This window comes from Bombus vosnesenskii, unplaced genomic scaffold (assembly GCF_011952255.1).
Source record: "Bombus vosnesenskii isolate JDL3184/JDL3185 unplaced genomic scaffold, Bvos_JDL3184-5_v1.1 scf7180000013403, whole genome shotgun sequence".
Lineage (NCBI taxonomy): Eukaryota > Metazoa > Arthropoda > Insecta > Hymenoptera > Apidae > Bombus > Bombus vosnesenskii.
Window position 1 is genome coordinate 1031467 of NW_022883026.1, and position 21149 is coordinate 1052615.

General features: G+C 31.1%; 2 protein-coding genes across 2 annotated transcripts; one reads left to right on the plus strand and one right to left on the minus strand.

The window, feature by feature from the left end:
* Positions 1 to 1505: 1505 nt before the first annotated feature.
* Positions 1506 to 14154, minus strand: LOC117237806. Its single transcript, XM_033502159.1, has 6 exons — positions 13265 to 14154; positions 4221 to 6257; positions 3633 to 3980; positions 3039 to 3272; positions 1818 to 2303; positions 1506 to 1668 (listed from the first exon to the last, which is right to left on the minus strand). The coding sequence occupies exons 1-6, from the start codon at positions 13304 to 13306 to the stop codon at positions 1648 to 1650; spliced, it is 3168 nt and encodes a 1055-aa protein (XP_033358050.1). The 5' UTR covers positions 13307 to 14154; the 3' UTR covers positions 1506 to 1647.
* Positions 14155 to 14544: 390 nt separating this feature from the next.
* Positions 14545 to 15895, plus strand: LOC117237816 (putative protein TPRXL). The gene has a single exon (XM_033502176.1). The coding sequence runs from the start codon at positions 14643 to 14645 to the stop codon at positions 15585 to 15587; it is 945 nt and encodes a 314-aa protein (XP_033358067.1). The 5' UTR covers positions 14545 to 14642; the 3' UTR covers positions 15588 to 15895.
* Positions 15896 to 21149: the final 5254 nt, after the last annotated feature.

Genomic DNA, 21149 nt, shown 5'->3' on the forward strand with positions numbered 1-21149 from the left:
TAATTTCCATCGTAGGAAAATATACATACGTCTCGTCATTTTATATTTTTCTACGCGTGTGTATATAATATTTGCACGTATATATAATGTATATACACATCTATAACTTATATACAATTTAGGTCTATAATTTACAAATAATTTGGTACTTTGAAAAAAGCATTTTATATATCTTATTTATTATATTTAGCAGAAGAATCCGTTTGTTTATTAATGTTCCACATTACGGAAATTTTCCTTTAAGATTATTGCAATGGATAGAAGTAAGTTAATAAAAAGTCAAATTCTTCTTTGAACGTATATATTCAGTCAATATATATAAGAAGAATGAAATTAATAATTCCGATAATTTCAATATGCATTTACGAATCCAAGATAAATTTTATACGAATGTGTGTCTTTTTTTCCAAGTATTCATTCTTAGAACTTTCTAGTCAGCTTTAAACCAATTTCTGATATAATTCTCGTATCGTTCCGTAAAAGTTTAAAGCACAATAAAATTAGAGAGTATCATCGTAAATTTCAGTCACGAAATCATGGTAAAATGGTCGCACTTTTCAATTGATGAAACAACGTGAACCGGAATACGGTCTCCTTTCACCATATAATCGAGAAAGTCTTAAACATTGTCAAACACGCAGTACGCGGAATACGTATGAGTGTGCATCGCTATAGTATCTGAATACAAATAGCTCTTTTTGGGTGGCTTCCAAATGTGCAAAATAATCGAAAGTGACGGTATAAGAAAACGTATATTTAGTTATATATCCGGGGAAAAACTTATTGAGATAATTAAAAATGAAGTTGAGTTTCTAACTTTTAAATGTACTTTGAATTCAGTTACATTACATTTACATTTACATTAGTACAGTAGGGTTTAGTACATTACAAAGTTGATTCTGCCCCTCTTAAAAATAGCCAAAAAATAGATAATGGTCCCTTTAATTTTATAACTATACTTCGTCGAGTCGAAGAATGTTTATTTTTACACATTTCACGCGTACATATACGTTGTGCGCTCTGTGTTCTACTCTTTAATGTCGTAAAGGCAAACTTCAAATTCAGAATTGAAAGAGATTTTTAACAACATCAGAGTAATGATTAACGTTATTATGATCTAATGTATTCGACAGTCTATAGCAACCTGTAACTGTTGAATTTTCCACTATTTTACAAAAATAATTATGGATTTTTGTGGATACAATCTTGTCGGTACGTACTTACAATTAATTTAATCCTATTTATCAAACTTATAGTATGTTTACTTTTACGTATTTACAAAGTAATTACACGATCAAATAACAGTTACGTCGATGAAATTGTATTTTTATAGCAATCCTTCGTATATAGCAAAAAGAGGAAATTCGAAAGCCTCAATTCGCAACGCTCGTAACACGTTACTTTTTACAGACGTATCTGCTTATGTTACAAATAATCATCTTATTGTTTCTATATAATAATACGTATGAGTCTACACTGGCCGTAATAAAGTTCAGGTTGTACACTTAAAAAGCTAAAACAATTTTATTCGTGTCCTGTTACACGCAAATCAAGTAATAGAAAGTCTTTAAGATTAAAACGACCGAACAGTTAACTATTCACAATTAAAAATTGTGCTTTTCAGCCTATTTAAGAGATTCTTGCTTGTCATCGTTTAGCTCGTGACACCTGTAAACAATATCATTGTTATTGTCTATAAATTATCTATAAATAACGAGAGAGAGAGAAAGAGAGAGAGTTAACAAATAGCAATATTTCTACCATTTCCAAGGATAATAATTGACAGAATATGTTCAATATTTTCAATAATTTATCACCTTCGAGTGTCCAGAATAAAGTATCGGTCCATCCACGATATCTTCTGCTGCTTCTTCGTCATTTTCGTTCAAATTCAAAGAAGCAAACTCTTCGTGTTCCATAATTCCCCATAAAGGAATGTTTTCCTTCCCGGTGGATGCAACAGCAAGATTATTTACCGCTTGCGGAAGCACTTGATAGGCTTTTTCGATCGCTTCGAAGTCACTGAAATTATTCTTGCTGTTGCTTATGTCACTGACGGTCGATTCACTTGTTCGCTCCGGTTGTTCTGTCTCGCCTTGCTCCTTACGATTTTCCATGTCATTTTTCGAGGGTATTTGTGATATCGGTTGTGGCGTTACCACGTAAACTCGTTCTTTATTAATAGATGATATCGATACAGAGTCTGATTTCCACGTTGACTTTTCTTCTATCCTGGGCTTATCTACGCTGTGCAAGTCGTTAATTGTCACTTTCGGTTTATCTATTCGTAGCACCTTTACGGCCTGGAAATCAATATTCAAAACAATCAATACGAATAATATTATTTTGCTATTAATATTGTAATTTACTGTTAATATCAGTTAATATCGTTATATGATGTCACCTATAAATTAGACGATAATAAAATAACGATTTACCTATTATTATATGTAGATACGTAGAATTATTATTACTAGTACTGTATTATTATTATTAACGTAGTAGTATTAGTAAAAATTACTAATGTGCTAAAAAGTACTAATGTGCCTTTGCTATTAATATTGTAATTTACTGTTAATATCAGTTAATATCGTTATATGATGTCACCTATAAATTAGACGATAATAAAATAACGATTTACCTATTATTATATGTAGATACGTAGAATTATTATTACTAGTACTGTATTATTATTATTAACGTAGTAGTATTAGTAAAAATTACTAATGTGCTAAAAAGTACTAATGTGCCTTTGCTATTAATATTGTAATTTACTGTTAATATCAGTTAATATCGTTGTATGATGTCACCTATAAGTTAGACGATAATAAAATAACGATTTACCTATTGTTATATGTAGATATGTAGAATTATTATTACTAGTACTGTATTATTATTATTAACGTAGTAGTATTAGTAAAAATTACTAATGTGCTAATTGATATCACCAAGCAATACTACTAATAGATTAGATAATGATCTAGTGATCGTAACAAATAGGTAAAATGTGGAGTGCACATCGAATCGCATCAAATTACCGATTGGGTCTCCTCGATACGATTACTCGCAGAGCCTTCATGTTCTATCTCATTGAAACTGAAGCCAGCCAAAGAATAAGTTTTCACAATTTCATTGTGATCTCTCGACTCGTTTGTACGATCGGCTGGTTCTGTTGTTGTTAAGTACTCCGTTGGAATTTTCTTCGATGGCGAGAGATAAGGGTGCAAGGAACTAGGTAAAATTGTACTAGACGTTGTAGGTCTTGAATATTCCTACGGGTGAAAATCTTATATTAGTTATTTTCCTCTGTATGCCTCCATAAAAAGCATATTCATTGTAAAAAGCATCAACATATCATCAGTATCATTTTTAATAATGCTGAATTTACCAATTAATGCAAATGATGCAAAATCAAAGAGGCAAGACTAATTTGATGGGAAAATTTTATAAAATCTTGATTACAACATGCGACGATTCTTTATTTTCCAAAAATAAGGAGAATAAAGAAAATTTTGACTTCAAGAGAAAGAAACAATATGATAATTATAAGTAATAAATAATAAGAAGTGTCGAGATATATCTTACTTATATTAATGATAATTAATTAATTAACTATATATCTATAAGCTCACTTGTATTGTCCAGTTATCGATATTCTTTTGCAACCTTCGCACATCGATGGAAGTGTTTGCTCTTGTTGTAGTGCTTTTTGAATCTTCTACAGTAGTTGAAGATGGTCTTATCGATTGCACGTTCGATTTCTTTGAGTTATTGACATTAAATTGTGATTGTAATTGATTAACTACTCGAATATCATTCCTAGATTCTTGTTGAAGATAATTATCAGCGTTCAATCCGGTTCGAGAAGGAACCTTTCTTGGCTGCGTACGTTCAAAATTAGTTTTGATACTCCAATCTCCGTAAGATTGTTGGAACGGAATCGGTGTATATTCCGACGTGTATGGTATAATAACTTGTACCTAAAACATTACGTTATTTTCATAAATTCGTGATCTTTGTCATCGATAATCGAATTTTACTTTATTTTCATACAATTTATTAGTTACCGTGTAAATAAAGTCTCAATGAAAATTGCTGAATAGGTAAATAAATATCTTATGTTACTTGTAAATAATTAAAATTTCGAATTTTACATATTCCACCGTTACATTTAAGTTTCGTAAAATCCTAACTACATTTGTACGAATAATTTTGCTCACTTGTTTATTTCGCTTCATATTTTGTGGCCTTTGAAGCGTATCTCGCGTATCCTTCGTATCTATACTGTCTTGCTTTTCAAAATTCTTATTTCCTGACAAAGAATTATTCCATCGAGCAAGATGATTCAAGGAACCGTGATTCTTCGATGAATGATTTCTCAAGTTTGGTGTATTTATTAGCAAACTTGGCCACAAATATCCTGCTTGTCCGGATGGTGGAATATACGAAACGTCTTGTTGATTTGTATATTCTCTACTACCTGTTGACGTCTCCACGTGTTCATTAATATTACTATTTGAGAAATCCACGGTTGCGATTGTTGAAGGTCCAAAAACACTATTAATATTTTGAATATCCGGAAGAGAATACGACTCAGTCGACTTGACAGAATCGGATGAATCGTCGAAAAATACATTTTCGGTTTCTAAATTATAATCCGTAGTTGTCTTCGCTGTATTGTCGGATACATTATCGATATCGGTATAGCCAATAGTGGAAGTTGGCCATTGTATATCGATGCGACTTTCGTCTTTTTTCGTCAGATCTAGCAGCGGCGATTCCTCAAAATGTATCGGCCTTTCTTTCGACACGAAAGAACTCGCAAGAGACGGTTGCGTCGTTACATGAGAATCTTTAACGACACTGCCGCTAGGCGACAAATCGCCGGAATATTGATAATTCAAACTATCGCTTTCTTGATTGTGAAAGGTGGAAGTTGCGAAGCTAGCCGAAGGTTTCAGATCCGGCGGTAAGTAATTGAAATCGCTGATAGGAGTTGGATTTGGATGAAAGAGTTCATGGTATCCGTTACCACTTTGACTAGGAAATTCGTGATTTTCGAGATTCGACGATCCCGGAGACTGAGCATCGAGAATCGAACTATCAAATGATTCTTTGTGGTCTACAGGCACTTTGTTGATCTCGATCTCGTGGCTTTTAGATATGGCACTTACATGTCCTTGATTAATCTCTGTTCCAATGGATCTTTGATCGTCGTTACCATAAATATTATAACGCTCGTCCTTAACATCAGGGCTTTTGTGTACTTGATCAGTTAACGGTGTCACGGGCAAAGCTGGCGATTTGAAATGTTCCACATTTTCGATTGCAGGAGGATTTTGAAACGGCCGAGCAAAGGGTTCTGCTTTGTAAAGGGGAGGTATCGTGTCATGGTACAACAGTGGGTGCGGTAATGCGCTGTTGAAAGGTGTTTGTTCAACAGGTATTTGAGAAAGTTCTGGTATTCTGATCTCATGCGAAGCGGCGTATTGGACGTCGTGATTTCCTTGATTGCTAGGAGGAAGATAACCGTTTGAAAGTTGCGTAGGAAGCGGATACTTGTCCGAATGAAGTCCGCTATCTTGCATCGGAATCCAAGGAACTTTGTTACAAGGATTACAATGTTTCCCTTTATTCGCCGCTACGTAACTACCGCGATTGTCTTTCGCAGTTGGGATAGCGCGTTGCATACCGTGAAGGATCGTTGAAGGGTTGTACAATTGTAAGGATGGGCGAGCAGGAAGATTAAAAGATGCATCCGGATGTCCACTAGAAGGAGCTGCCACAGGTGGACCGGTATGTTGAACAGGAGGAAATGGACCGATAGAAGAGTGCAAAGATGGATCAATTTGAGGTCCAAGTGGAGGATGAAGAGACGGTCCAGGTTGCAAAGCAGGATGCAAATTATATGGTGGAGGGCCGTAAGATTGAGTTAGTGGTGAATAAAGAGGTGGTGGTTCGAGGTGTGATGTCTTTAGAGGAGTAGAAGTTGAAGAGACATAATTAAAAGGGTTCAACCAGCTCATCAATTGTGTAAAGTATCCTGGAGATTCCGCTGCCGAAGGATTTGCTACTCTTCCAGACCTCACCGGATAAGGTTTCGGTATTGGAGGTGGGACTAAATATTCATTTAATCCGGCCCTTCTACTGCGCCGAATAATATTTGGACCATTATCGAAGGATGGTTCACTTGGATCATTTTTCAAGCATGATGACGTACTGCATGCAAAAACGAGCAGTGATAGCGTTAACGTAACCTAAAAGCATATAAGTTGTTAATTGGATTAAAGATGAACACCGAACTTAAACCGTTTTTATTATTATATTTATATATTTTGCATACAGATAGTTTCTAGTACGAAACTATACGCGATATAGATAATTTCATGTTTTAGAACATTCGATAAATACGTTGAATTTATCGAAACAGTTTGATACGTTTCGTGAGAAATAAGATATACTTTATTCAATGATAGTTAAAATAAATACATCGCATTCCTAACAGCAGATGAAAATTTATGAACGAATACGCTTAGAAAAGCTCGTGCACTTCTCACAATGGTCAATAACCATGGAAAATAAACACAGGGTAAACTAAAGTGGGTCACTTCCTGAGGAACGTTCATTACCGCTCTAAATTATGCCAGAACTATGTAGTTTCACTTGGATTAGACAATTACACTAATTTTTCGTATTCTCCTACTTGTATTAATAATTATATATATAAATATTCTTTTTCTATCGTCTCATACGTAATTAATTATGTCCATTATTGTTTCGATGAGACAGAAACATTTGAAAAAATAATCAAACTTTACCATAATCTCCGGCAGAAGGTAAAACTCATGGACGTAGGTGATAAGAAAACTTTCTAATATGAAGATCTTTGTTTAATTTAATCTAGAAATAAGATCTTTGATAGAAATTCAATGAATTTTGTAAAAGTTGCAACAAGGAATCAAGCAGAAACATCTCTGCATCATGATAAAGTGTAAGGAATAATTAGTAGCCTTCATCTTCGTTACTGTGTTTGTAAGTTCTAATATTCAACTAAATTATCGAAAACAAAGGGTGAGGAGTGAAAGGGGAGCAAGGATAGCATAAAATCGAGCGCAGAACAGATTTGAGCGGCCAGCTATTGCTTACGAGTTTCTCACGAGACGTAAATTCAATGGTGTTCCCGTGGAATTCCACGTGCTATTTTACGTTTACCGTGAAATACGCGGACGTGTGAGAGAGAACGAGAGTACTCGCGGATCACCGTACTTACAGCGAGAACCGGAACTGCATAAGAAAGTGAACAAATGAAAAAAAAGGATGGAAGAGATCCCTCATATCACTTTTAAACCTATTAACATGAAACTCGGTGTGCTTTATATTCTTAGCAGCGGATAAGAAGTAGTTGCTCAAGCGAAAGTAGCAAACAATATCATTTTGTATTATCGCTTTGAGACAAGTCCCAGTAGGCAGAGTTACTTGACCTGTTATTACGTTTTCAAATTAATTTAAAATAGATAATATGTATAATAACGTTCTAATTGCATAGTGAACTTCAAGCCAGCTATAAGCAAGCCATTCTATCGTTATAACGATATATAAAACAATAATATGTATCGAAAAGGGAACCCTTAACAAAACCATGAAATATTTTTTAGTAATAAAGTTAGTAATAAAATCTCTGAAGTCACAATTATATTTTATAAACTTTAAATTACGTATTGTACAAATATATTTAATTCTAATTTCGATAATTTTACGCGTTGAAAATTATTTCATAGCTAATATTGAATTGCATTTAAAATCAAAACTTAACATTTATCTGCACGTGTAAGGAAGTAAATTAGTATTTTATAAAGTTATAACATTCTAAACGTGTATTCTAGAAATTACAATATATACAGATAGAATAAGTTTTATAGAGAAAATAAATAATTGCAATGTCGAAGTTACAAGGAAATAATTATAATTGTAGCTGTTGTTTGTTTATTTGTATCATTAAATGTATAGAAATATTTGTATTATTGTCGATGTGCTATCACTTAAATATTAACGCGTTTTTGCATTTTCATAGAATTGACACGCTTTTCACTTCGAAGCATTTCAAGGCGAAAATTGTATTTTCCCACTTTTTATTTTACATAAAGTACGTTCGCGTTAAATTTATTATTTAAAGCACATTCGTCGAGAAGGAAGGAAATATTATAGTAAAAGAAAGTCTTCAATTATTATTCAGCTAATACAATTTGACTAATAAAGATTTCATTAAAATGAAATGAATGAACGAAGGTCATTAAAATTACATTGTCGTCTAATTTTGGCTATCGAAAAGTAGTATACATATAATCGGTTGTGTTTGATCGTGAGATAAACTATTCTTCATTGAAGAATAGGTAGTTCACACACTGTAATAGTCGAAGTATATAAGAGACACTTGTGTAGCAGGGGTAATGTAGGTAAGTGGGCTGTGGGTATTACGAGAGTCGACCTATAGTGAGAAGATGTAATATGTGGTTGCATGTAATCAGTATAATGCGTATTTAACAAAGTGTTGGTGTGCTCGTGTGAGCAACACGTGTGCTAGAATAAATGCCGGCGCTAATCGAGACTAACCAATGCCAATAACGAGTGTGCAATTTTCTTCTGGCTGTCTATCTCAAATCGAAATAATATCAGAAAGCTTTCATTCTGCTTGTCGAGAATAATTTCTGTTGTCCTTAAATCTTCTAATCGTAGGGAGGATAATTGTACAGTAACAAACAAATGTATATTTGTCTTTGTATTTCTTCGTTGTTATAGTTCTTCATTGATATTTTAAGGAAGTTAATATATCGATGAATAGGCTCTTCTAACATTAAGACATTTAGTTTTTGGAAAAATATAATAAAAAGCAATTGATATTGCAAGTTTTTCAGTTCTATTAATATTAGTTATAATAATCGTTATAATAATTATAATAATAATATTTTAAGGAAGTTAATATATCGATGAATAGGATCTTCTAGTATTAAGACATTTAGTTTTTGGAAAAATATAATAAAATGCAATTGATATTGCAAGTTTTTCAGTTCTATTAATATTAGTTATAATAATCGTTATAATAATTATAATAATAATATTTTAAGGAAGTTAATATATCGATGAATAGGATCTTCTAGTATTAAGACATTTAGTTTTTGGAAAAATATAATAAAATGCAATTGATATTGCAAGTTTTTCAGTCCTATTAATTTTAGTTATAATAATCGTTATAATAATTATAATAATAATATTTTAAGGAAGTTAATATATCGATGAATAGGATCTTGTAATATTAAGACATTTAGTTTTTGGAAAAATATAATAAAAAGCAATTAATATTGCAAGTTTTTCAGGTCTATTAATTTTAGTTATAATAATCGATCATAATTAAATGAACTTAAATGTTTCAGAATTATAATTAAATGAAAATAGAAATATATAGGTCAATTGAAATCGAAATGAATGCTTGCGATATTGATACAAAGAAAGTAAAATTTATTTTAATAGCGAGCAAAATTTGGTCATTTTATATTTCGTCGTATGTATTTTATGTAAATGTATGATTTAATTACTCTACACGCCATCTTATGTATATAATATAATGCATTAAAGAAAGAAATTCTAATCGTTTTTGTGATGTAACTATAGTAAGAAATAAACTTTCAAACAGGAAGGCTCCATTCCTTGAGAACTTGATGGGAAGAGATAAAGTGAAAATCTTGAAGTCTTATTCCTCACAACGAACAAGCTCTAACGGTTTTAACGAAGTAGTTTACATAGGAAGGACAGTTGTGGAAATACCTTGATAATGAGAGGTGTAATTATCACGTGCATTAGATTTTTTAAACGAATTTCGGGAAAAAATAGATATAAAATATATTTAATATCTTCCTTAATTTTGTGAAATAAATTCTATTTAGTTCAGCAGCGCGAACATTATAATATAATGATAAAAAAAGATGAGTAAATATAGAATATATAATATAAAATATATAATAAATAAATATAAAAATTAACTTTCTGAACTTTTCTTGTTTTTTCAATCTAAACAAGACTACCCATAAATTTTGCTTTTTCTATGTTTTTGTCAAAGCAGACATCTTTCTCTTAAATACTAAATACTCAATACTATGATTAGAATGTTAGAACGTTACATACATACATCCCATACTATTACGACTATTCTTCCATAATTAGTTTCTATAATTTTATAAGTTTACATGAATGAGGATAATCAGCTTGTAATTTATAAAATGCACTTGTAGAACTCTACTTATTTTATCATCGATCTTGTTACTGTCATAAAAAACAAGAAGATCTATCGACACTGATAATTTGATACTCCAGTCTTATCAAACTTCGCTAATAACACTAGTTGTGAGAGTATCTTGTTGTTGAAAATGTTATAGAAAAGAAAAAATTGGTAAGGTTAAATGCTACATAAATCATGTGACATCTATATAATGTACAAATATTTATCAGAAGACGAAAGTTTTTATGAGTCACGTCAATGTTTAATAAGGCCATAAAGCTTATTCAAAGATGATTGGTATTGACACTGATAAGAGGAAGAAACGTGCAAACGGAAAGCGACAGATTTAGGTCGTAGACGAAAGAGTTTCGCTCCTACGTTGGCACTATGCCAAACGACAAGGATCACTCGAAAGCGTCGAGCATATGTTTCCCTCACATCGTTCACGACGTCTTTGTTGGATCGTGAACGATTGGCGATTCACGACGTATACAAATCAGACCTAACTTTCAGAAGCTTTTGTAACCGGACATGTCTACAGGTTAATTTCTTGTTTCTTGAAAATCTGCCAAAAAGTTTGTTAGTGATTCAAATTGTCAGTAGTCAGAGGTTTAGCATTCGAATGCTACACTATAAGAATTCATGGGAGGTATTACCAAAAAATAACACCGGACATGTAGTTGCTAATAATAAATAAACATTTGCTACTTGTTTCTTTTTTTAACTATTAAAGGTATACATATTTGTAATTATACTAATATGCATTGTTTATAGAAATTATTCTATTAAAAAAATTGTTTAAAAATTGTTCTATTACGAACTGTATCTATCGATAACGTTTGGAGAATTTTTTCTAAAAATTTGAGAACATTATAAAGCATTTATTTTTTTTTTTATCTTTCCTTAGTATCTTTGCTTTTATTTTTATTCCAATTAACATCTTATTTCTACTTTGATTTTATTGAATTTTTGAGGTAACGAGAATTCCTGCTTCTGAAATAATAATATAATAAAAATAGGTGACGTTGATGTTATTGAAAGTGGTTTCGTCATAAATGTAAGAAATTTTCTTATAATCTTGAAATCAATATACTCGGATACTAAGCTAATTCTAAATTTCTTTACGAACACTTATGAGTGATAGATTATTACAAATAAGTTAAACTCCTATTTCATAAAATAAAGGAAATGTATACTTGTATTATCTTACTTGAAAATTCACAATCTCAGCTAATTGAAAATTCGCAAAGCGAAAGTAGACTAGTCGTAGGTATATTTCTTAAAATAGTAGTTAAATTTGGTCATGTCGCTGGAGCGTCGTTTTACCAGACTTTGAATTGGTGATTTTTAACTTTCGCCTTGTACGCGTTGCATGATAAATCAAGCACATGATCCTCTACAGAATTCTATGTACAAGAATATAGATACTATACGATGTTTCGTTCCAATAAACACTATATTTTTGACATGTTTTGTAATATATAACATAATAATTTAAAAGAAATTATGTTTAGAGTAAAACAAATTTAATTTTATTATATTTTTGAAAGGTGCTATTATTTATGTCATGAAATATTTGTAGAAATTCTTCTTTAAAAAGTTGAAGAAGAAAAAATTGGAGAAGGAAAATAAAAGTATACTTTCTGACAAGAAATAAATTATTTTAATTAATAACACTGTTCTATTTCCCCACCTTTTTGCTTTTTGTATTAAGTTATAAACAAAAAAAAAAAGATTTAGAAAAACTCTTATTGAAAACAAAATCAATGCAACATAATTAATATTTATTATATATTATATTCGCTAATAAGACATTAAAATGTATCTATATGATATAAATAAATTTATTGTAAAAAATAGTAATTTATCTCTGTCAGTATAGCTTTCGCCTCATAAAATCTATGGTTAAAAAGTCGAACATCTACTCTCACAAGTACAATGCAAAATCAATGAAATACATATGTATAGAGTTTCTAACCATTAATTTGTAACTAAGAGTGTATCCTTACAAACAAAAGTTTCAATTAAACAAACACTTATTTCATACTAAATAATTAATTGATGCTGTTATAAAATAGATTAATTTATAAATGTAAAATTGAAGAAACGTAAAAAGGTATAGGAAAAATTTGGAGGATATTTCTAACGGTTAAGAGCTATTTGCATATTCATCTTTTGAAATTAAATTTTAAACATCGTAGAATAATTAATTACAAAAGTAAATTTTTATCGACAAAACTGTAAGTAGGTAAAGTCAAATAAAATAGTAATTAATATTTTATACGACTTCTAAATTCATTTCATTTTATTCTTGTACCTAAAGCAATAGGTATGTACTTAGATCGATGCTGTAATCAACATTTCGACAATAAAACAGAAAAGAAATAGTTTCATTGTTAGTACATTTTTGCAGACGAATAATGGAAAAACTTTGTGAAAAGTTCTGTGAAAAGAACTATGAAAAAGCTTTGTTGGAGTTTTATGAAAAAACTATGGGAAAGTTTAATTAACAAGCTTTACTAATGCTAGCACTAGGTTGAAACTGTCAGATTTGTTTCATACAAATTAATCTACTCCCTTTCTATTCTTTTTAAACTTTCACAGTGTATAGGTATATACATATATGGCAAGCTATAATTTTAATAACATAAATTTTATAATTTTCCTTACATTATTACACATACATTACATACAAATTGTTAAATATAAATGTAAAATTCAATACAGACTAAATAGAGTAATATAATATTTGTATAATATGTACAATGTGTAATATAAGATTAAAGAAATAAATTTCTAAAGTCAATTTTTGCTACTTATCCTGTGTCAAGGTACGGAAAAAGTTTGCTCGATATGAGATACATTGTTTAATCAATGGACTATTGTTACATGTTTAATATAGTAAGTTTTAATAATTAAAATCACTATGTCAGGAAATATAACTCTGTTATTTAATAAACTTTCGTAATGTTTTAAAATGTTATTTATACTCACTCGAAGCAGATTCATGTTTCGCATACTGTTATGTAGGTCCATTTCGTCAGGAACATATCACAAGAAACAAGGTGAAACTTTTTAATTCAATGGTCACACATTTTGATTCGATAAAAAAGAATTTATTGAAATCACTGGAAATACTGTTTGAAGATTACAACGAAGAACGAGATGCAAACTCGATATATTATTTTTGGTAACACATAATCAGAAAGTGCACGATGCGAAAGAGTTACTGAACTTCCTCACGGCAAGATCAAGATTGAAGAGCAAGGACGTCAAATAGAAGGATCTTATAGAAAACTTCGAAGAGTAAGGAGATTGGAGAACGAAGAAAAAACAGGAAGAAAGGTGCACGCTTCAGTAAGGTCAAAGAGAGAGTCCATTGGCGCGTCTTCCATGTAAGTCGCTTATATACATTTGCTCCTTCTTTCCTTCCTCTTCTCTTTCTTTCTTTCTCCATTCCTTCATCCTTTCTCTTACTCTCGAAGAATCGAACTCCTTTTCTACCTACCAATCTCTCTCCTACAATGTATACCTCTACGAAAGTTTTCTCACCTGCGAACCCCCTGTTGGAGAACGATCTAACTTCGAGGGAAACTTGCGTATCTGTTGGGGTTGTTCGAAACAAATGTTACAAACTGTACAACTGGTGAACCGATTAACTATAATATACTCTATTTACCGAGTAACCTATTTCAAATAAAAATACATTCTTTACAATATCTAATACTGTGTTTACTCACTATACTTGCTTATTGTTATATAATATTTTATTATACATATTTATTCTTGTTAATCGATTAAGTAATCAGGATCGTTTCATTAAACTCAAATAAACAATCTTTTGCGTTTTACAAATTACCCAACAAAGCTTGCATGGGTATCTTCTATTTCAGACAAACGAATTTTCATCAGTTGGACAGATTAATGATATTTCAATATTACATTTAAGAAACAGTTTGATTTTAACAAATTTAGCTAATTTACTACCGAACAAAATGTTTAAAACGTACATCATATGAAATAAAAAATTTAATCTCTTCTACTTCCTACGCTATTTTTTGGTTGTTTTTCATAAACTCTTTCAGAAGAAAATAGCTCTAGGAAGACTAAATGTTAATAGTACGTTCATATGTCGTACACAAGGAAGCAATAATAGTCCGTATATCTCTTTTACTCATAAACCAAGTATCATAAGATATTTATTTTCAGCTCGTATTTTCTCAGAATTTAACAGATATTCGTAATACGCGATAATAAAACAATAAATTCAACGATGATAATATATTCGCTGCAGTGATGAAACTAAGAAACATATTCTCTTTGATTTTCGGCAAATGAGCATCGTTTTCTGTAAACCAGTAAAATACGCAAAATGAACGTATTCCTCGTTGCGTTTGAAATTCTTTTCATCTTTAATTCGATTCCCATTGGGACGCTTCAAATAATTCCATCTAAGCGAACATGTGTAATGCAAGGAACATTTGAAATCGTGGATGGAACGTGTGCTAATTATTATATATGTGTTTTTAACGGAGTTGAATTCATATCATACGATATGTCGTGCGCACCTACGATGCTATTTGATCCCTCGCTAAAATATTGCACATCGTCTACGAATTATGTCTGCAAGCAAATTGCACCATTGACGTCAAGTTCCACGTCAAGTTCCACGTCAAGTTCGACACCAAGTTCCACGTCAAGTTTGACACCAAGTTCCACGTCAAGTTTGACACCAAGTTCCACGTCAAGTTTGACACCAAGTTCCACGTCAAGTTCCACGTCAAGTTCGACACCAAGTTCCACGTCAAGTTCCACGTCAAGTTCGACACCAAGTTCCACGTCAAGTTCCACGTCAAGTTCGACACCAAGTTCCACGTCAAGTTCGACACCAAGTTCGACACCAAGTTCCACGTCAAGTTCGACACCAAGTACGATGCCAAGTACGACGCCCAGTACAACGCCAAGTACAACGCCCAGTACGACGCCAAGTACGACGCCCAGTACAACACCAAGTACAACGCCTAGTACGACACCAAGTACGACACCAAGTATGACACCAAGTATGACACCAAGTACGACACCAAGTACGACACCAAGTACGACGCCAAGTACGACGCCAAGTCCTAAATGCGTTACAAGTGGTAGATTTCCAATAACAGGTGACCCCTATTGTCAGCAATATTATTTCTGTTACGTGAATGGTGCAATGATCATCAGATATGATCTTAAGTGCCCAAACGGTTTAAAATTTAACAGTGTAACGCAAAAATGTGTATTACCTTGTCCAGGTTTTAAGGCATGTCCACCTTGTGTATAGTCTAAATAAATTTTCTTGAAATAGATTATAAATCTCTTAAAGATATTTTCAATATATTGTTCGACTATGTTTTCATTAAAATTACATCATAGATAATAAAACTATCGTATGTATATGTGAGATTAAATATTGTGAAATAAAAAATTTTCTGAAATGTAAAAACGTATTGAATAATTCACCATGATACTCGTTTGAACATGTATCTAAGTTTTAGATGAGAATAATATAAAGTTTTGACATAGATACGATATAGATACAAGAATGTTATATATCATGAGATATTCAATATGTATATATGTACATTATATTTTACTTATCTTATTTCAAAAAGAATTCTAATTACTTCATCTACTAATACAAATGGAAGATATAGGATATCGCTTATAACGTACTATGGAACTACAGTTCCATGATGGTGATTCTATGTGTAAAAAATGAGTCAGTAATGTAGAATACAATCTTTTTGTACAAACAAACGAATTACGTCCGATGAATGGAGTAAACGACCAATGAAAAAGAAAAACAAGAAAATGTACGAAAAGAGCAAACAGATGACCAAAGTCTTATTTCTGCGAACAAATATATCGATCAACTGCATCGATCTTTACAAATGTATTAAAAGTAATGCTTAAAATTAACGATACAACTTAAAGCTGGGACTTAAAATTCAGAGTTAAAACTAAGGTTTAAAACTACAACTTAAAACGAAAAACAAACAATGAGTCCTTCGTTGACCTCCACCGTCTAACACAGTTGCTTAGTATTAATTTAATCGAAATCTTAGAACTAGAACCTATTTAAAAGTAAAACTAAACTAGAGATAATAGATACTAATCTGAGGTATTTATGGACCGTTGGAATATTATTAGACTTATACCATATATTATATTCAAGAATATTAAAATGTACGGATGGTGCAATAAATACGTCCATATAAATCTAAAGTACATTAGATCGCAGTCCTGTCGGCAGCCTTTCGTATCAAAAGATTTAACTTGAAGCAAAATTTAAAAAAAATGAAATTATAACAGTCTGTTAAAAATAATAATAAAGAAATTTTTAACTTTTCGTTCTAAGTTAAACAATGTATCTTTGTATAAAAAGCATGCATACATCATAAATTAATTCTACTTATCAATAAAATATCTATTCTACGTTATACGTTTCGTTTGTTTTAATTTAATGCATAATTGGCAGAAGAAACTGGATAAATTGTGTAAAAGATTCTTAAACATGCTTGTATTATATTTGATACAGGAGTAATTGATATTATGTTAGCAGGAACAGAACATGGAAATCTTTTTGATAATAAAGGAGTACTGAGTATTGAAGTTTATTAATAATAAACGTTTAATAATAAATAAAATTAATAATAAGTTTATTAATATTCCCATGTAGGAAATTATTATGGACACCAAATCACGTTATATTTGACTCTTAAATAATTTCATTAAATATGTTTTCAAAACCAGAGTACCACAAATTATGACAAGAAATTTAAGTTCATTAAGACAGAAATAAAATTTTAAGATGACTCTGTTAGTCTTATGCACGATGATAGAGGTATCTTTCAAATATTTGTCAATAAAAATGTTATTAATTGTCGTTAGAAAATTATTGAATCGTGCATGAGTAGAAGTCGTGGAAGTTTAACTCGTATATAAACTTAAATAATCATGTTTACCAAAAGAACCAAACCATGTAACTTATCAATCATAGCATGCATGATTGAATGACGAAATTTCATTGCCTTTGTTTTCATTGCCATGTCATTTGCTTCCTCAAATCCATGAACAGAATTTGATTTTATGGCTTTGTTCGGATATGAAGTGTTAAACTCTATCCATAGGTATATGTTATTAATACTTCGCGTTGTAACCGATTGTATTTGAAATAGATAAGTGAATAGCTAAATGAAAATTGAAGTACTACATTAAAACTTAAAATATAATATTAAATGTAAATGAGATACCGTTTGAGAGATTTCAAGGATTTAGTTAATATCAGATAAAAAGAAATAAATTAATTTAATTATTACGAATTGATGGTGTAACTGTTCTAAATTTACTGTAGAATTGTTATAAATTAATAACATAATTATTATAAATCGATGGTATATTGTTATAAATTAACAGCAGAATTGTTTTATAAATGGTATATTTTTTTCCAAACCGCAGTGTACACGGTTTCATGTCTGTATGAGTTGCGTGCGAGTTCAACACTTATATACTTGTATACTTATATATACTTGTTATGACACACATACGAAGTGACTTAACCTTGTCAAGATTAGTCGAAAGTTAACGATTTTTCCAATGTAACACAATCAGATCTAAATGGCATAACATAATAATTAAACTGTTAATAAGTAAGTTAAAGCGCTAGTTTATGGCAAAAATAATTGTATTATAGTGGTTAAACATGAAACTGACCAAAGGGAAAAGAATTTATATAATATTTCAGTTTGTAACAATAACAGATTTTTCGAAACTCTTTTACAAGATTTTTAATTTTTACAACCATCATAATATTTTAATTAATTATTAAATATATAAATATCATGTTTTCACACACACACAATTCTGTTCTAGTGTCTAATATAAGATTATATTGAAATATTGTTTTCATGTTTCTTACGATAGAATTCCGTTCAATTGAACCTGTCGTGCGACAAATACCTAACTTCTAAGCATTTACAATTTCTCGCTCAGATAAATGATAAATGAATTCAATGACCAAAAATTTATTTAATCGAGCACTACCTAAAGTTTTGTTTAAATAAACGGAGCGCATTCTGATTATTTACAATCGTCGCGGTGACGTTATAAATTATAGAGGGCGTGAGAAACATTGACTTTAGCGGTCGGTATTTCAGATGAGGTCCCATTTAATTTCACGTCTATTCTGTCTTTAGTTAATGATATAACAGTATATATTACCTGATACTGCATATCATGCCATGATCCGTAAGATGTAACAAGTCCATTTTTATCGTGTTCGACGATTCAATTGAATTACAAATTTTTATATTCGCCATAGCAAATAGAGAGCGTAAGAGACATTCTGATCTTTTTCGAGGTCGGTATTGCAGAACGTGAGACACAAAGTCCTTCGTCGATACTACCATGACAGACGAATATCCATATAGAGTTAGATCTATCCTGTACATACATACATCTCTATCCGTTAAAAAATCGCCTGCTAACTATCAATAAGTAGCCGTTAGAAACGCCCCTCGCTCACACATTACAATTTCTCATTTGTTTTTATATCGTAGTTAAGGAGATCAAAATCAATGAGTCATGTTATCCATGAACGCAACGAAGAACCGAATAAACGTAGAGAAAGGAAAACGCCACGTATTGATCGTCGGATAAGTAACCGCTTATTGGAAAAACTCTCTTCTACAGGAGAGAAAACAACGACTTTAGTATATTAAAATAACCTGACTTACCTATAATCAGTTAATCGTTATTGTATATGAAACATTGTTAGATGGCGCTAATACACCAAAACCACGACATTGTCAATGATCGGTGCTCATGATACGACATCTCGCGATTGCTCTAATGCAACACTGCTTGCACGAGTCGTGTTAGGATCGTGGGTGGATAATGTTCGGGTAGTGAGCATGTTATTTAATCCTATTCTAAAAGTGCTAAAAGTACGACGATGAGAGTGGTGTTCAGTGGCTTATTCGTCGAATATTCCTTACATAATCCATAAACATTGGTTTGTTAGCATAAACGTATTCTTATAATTTACGTTGTATAACAGATTTAGAATCGCTGAATTAATACTCGCAGCTATATTCAATTCCTACACACGATAAGCCCGCGTGGCACGAATTAACAGTGAAACCAAATGTTCCTTATCCATAATTTGTCTGTGTTTTATCTTCGTTTCTAAGCTCATAATCATAGCAATTGTACATAGGCGTCTGTAATACATGTTAAGACTTTCTGAAGACTTGTATAAGCGAAGGAATCTGTTATTATTACAAATTCATGTTTTAAAGGTAAGATACGATTCTTTACATGATTTAATTATTACTTTCTAATTGTTAATTACTTCCCATTCGCACGACACGTCATAAGAAACTTACAAAATATGGTAGCTGGTACAACGTAGGTAAACTTTATCTATGTAAATTGCTTAATTCGAATCAGTCATGCGTACATCGATTTAATTTCTAATTTTTTTTTCTTTCATATTTTGTAAGAACTAGTCAGAGCAGATGCAAGATTATGTAATAGTTACCAAGCACTTAACGTGAATATTTTAAAAGAAAATAGAGGATGGTATTACAAGATATAAATTTTAAAAGATGTTATCACTATCAACTCGTGCATTTATTTCCTAATCAAAGAAAAATGCAAAAAGTAATATTGTTTCAAGAATTTTAAGGATAATGTGGACACTGCATAATGCTGCAGCATGTTCTTGAAATAGGACACCAAATGATCGATTACTTTATACCAATAGACCTTTCCCTGCTCTAATTCGTGTCGGTTGTGTGCGATACCATGATACGAAACCACACGAATTTTAGTTACATGACAGAAAATATCAACAAATATAAAATTCTGCGAATGAATACACGATCGCTGAATGTCAAAATTTCACGTTCTTCGTATGTTGGTAATATTTATGTGAAGATATTGTGGAAAAATATTAACTCATTCAAAAATCATACATGTTTTATCTCCCTCTATAGTGATGTTAATCTTACAGGTATGTGATAAGAAATAAAAAGCGCATTTTATAAAAAAGAGATAAGGCTGATATTGAGAAGATAAATACATTTAAATATGTGTGTCTAAAAAACTGTTGATAATGCAACGTTTATTTAACCACTAATGATGAAGGATACGTAGATAAGTATTTCGTGTTAAATATCAAGCCTTCATCATATAATTATTTATTACGCAAAAAATATTGTTTTTATTAAAAGACGACATTTGTAAAAGAAGATACTGCAAAAAAATTTCAATTAAAACCAAACGAACGTTAATTAAATAAGAAAATTTGAGATTGTAATTGTAATAACGGTATAACTCCTTTAACCCACTATAGAATAAACCTAATAACCTTTGTCTCTATTATAACGCGTCATTAAAGCTAGAGAAGATGTTTCCTTCACACGATTTCTTTTTTTTATTATTATTAAAATCTAGTCGAATTACTCTGTGAAAAGGAAGATAGAAACTGCCTTTCCTTCGGGGTGTAAAATTCCGTTCAAATTAGTCAGCATAATTTTTTTACTCAGATTCTTTATTAATTAATTTAACAATAGAACAATTTTCCTTTAATACAATTGATTTCGTAATGATACACAAGTGTAAAACGGTGTAAGATAAATGTAGACACATCCCGGTTAATTGATAATTTCATATCTTATTTCTTGTGTATATACATGTACAATACTTAATGTTTCATTTAATTGTATTTTTAATATTTATGTTACTTTTTCTACACTAGTGTAGATTCTTACCTATCTAATAATTTAAAATAATAACCATCTGAAAACTGACCAACATTTTTCATCTTAAATTGTACGCA

What these genes read in the sequence shown, in the direction of transcription:
- LOC117237806 (XM_033502159.1), bottom strand. Translation starts at nt 13,306, where the DNA reads ATGGACCTACATAACAGTATGCGAAACATGAATCTGCTTCGA. An exon ending in GAAACATGAATCTGCTTCGA is followed by an intron (nt 6,258 to 13,264) that starts GTGAGTATAAAT and finishes ATATGCTTTTAG; the next exon opens with GTTACGTTAACGCTATCACT. An exon ending in TCGATAACTGGACAATACAA is followed by an intron (nt 3,273 to 3,632) that starts GTGAGCTTATAG and finishes TTTCACCCGTAG; the next exon opens with GAATATTCAAGACCTACAAC.
- LOC117237816 (XM_033502176.1), top strand. Translation starts at nt 14,643, where the DNA reads ATGAACGTATTCCTCGTTGCGTTTGAAATTCTTTTCATCTTTAATTCG.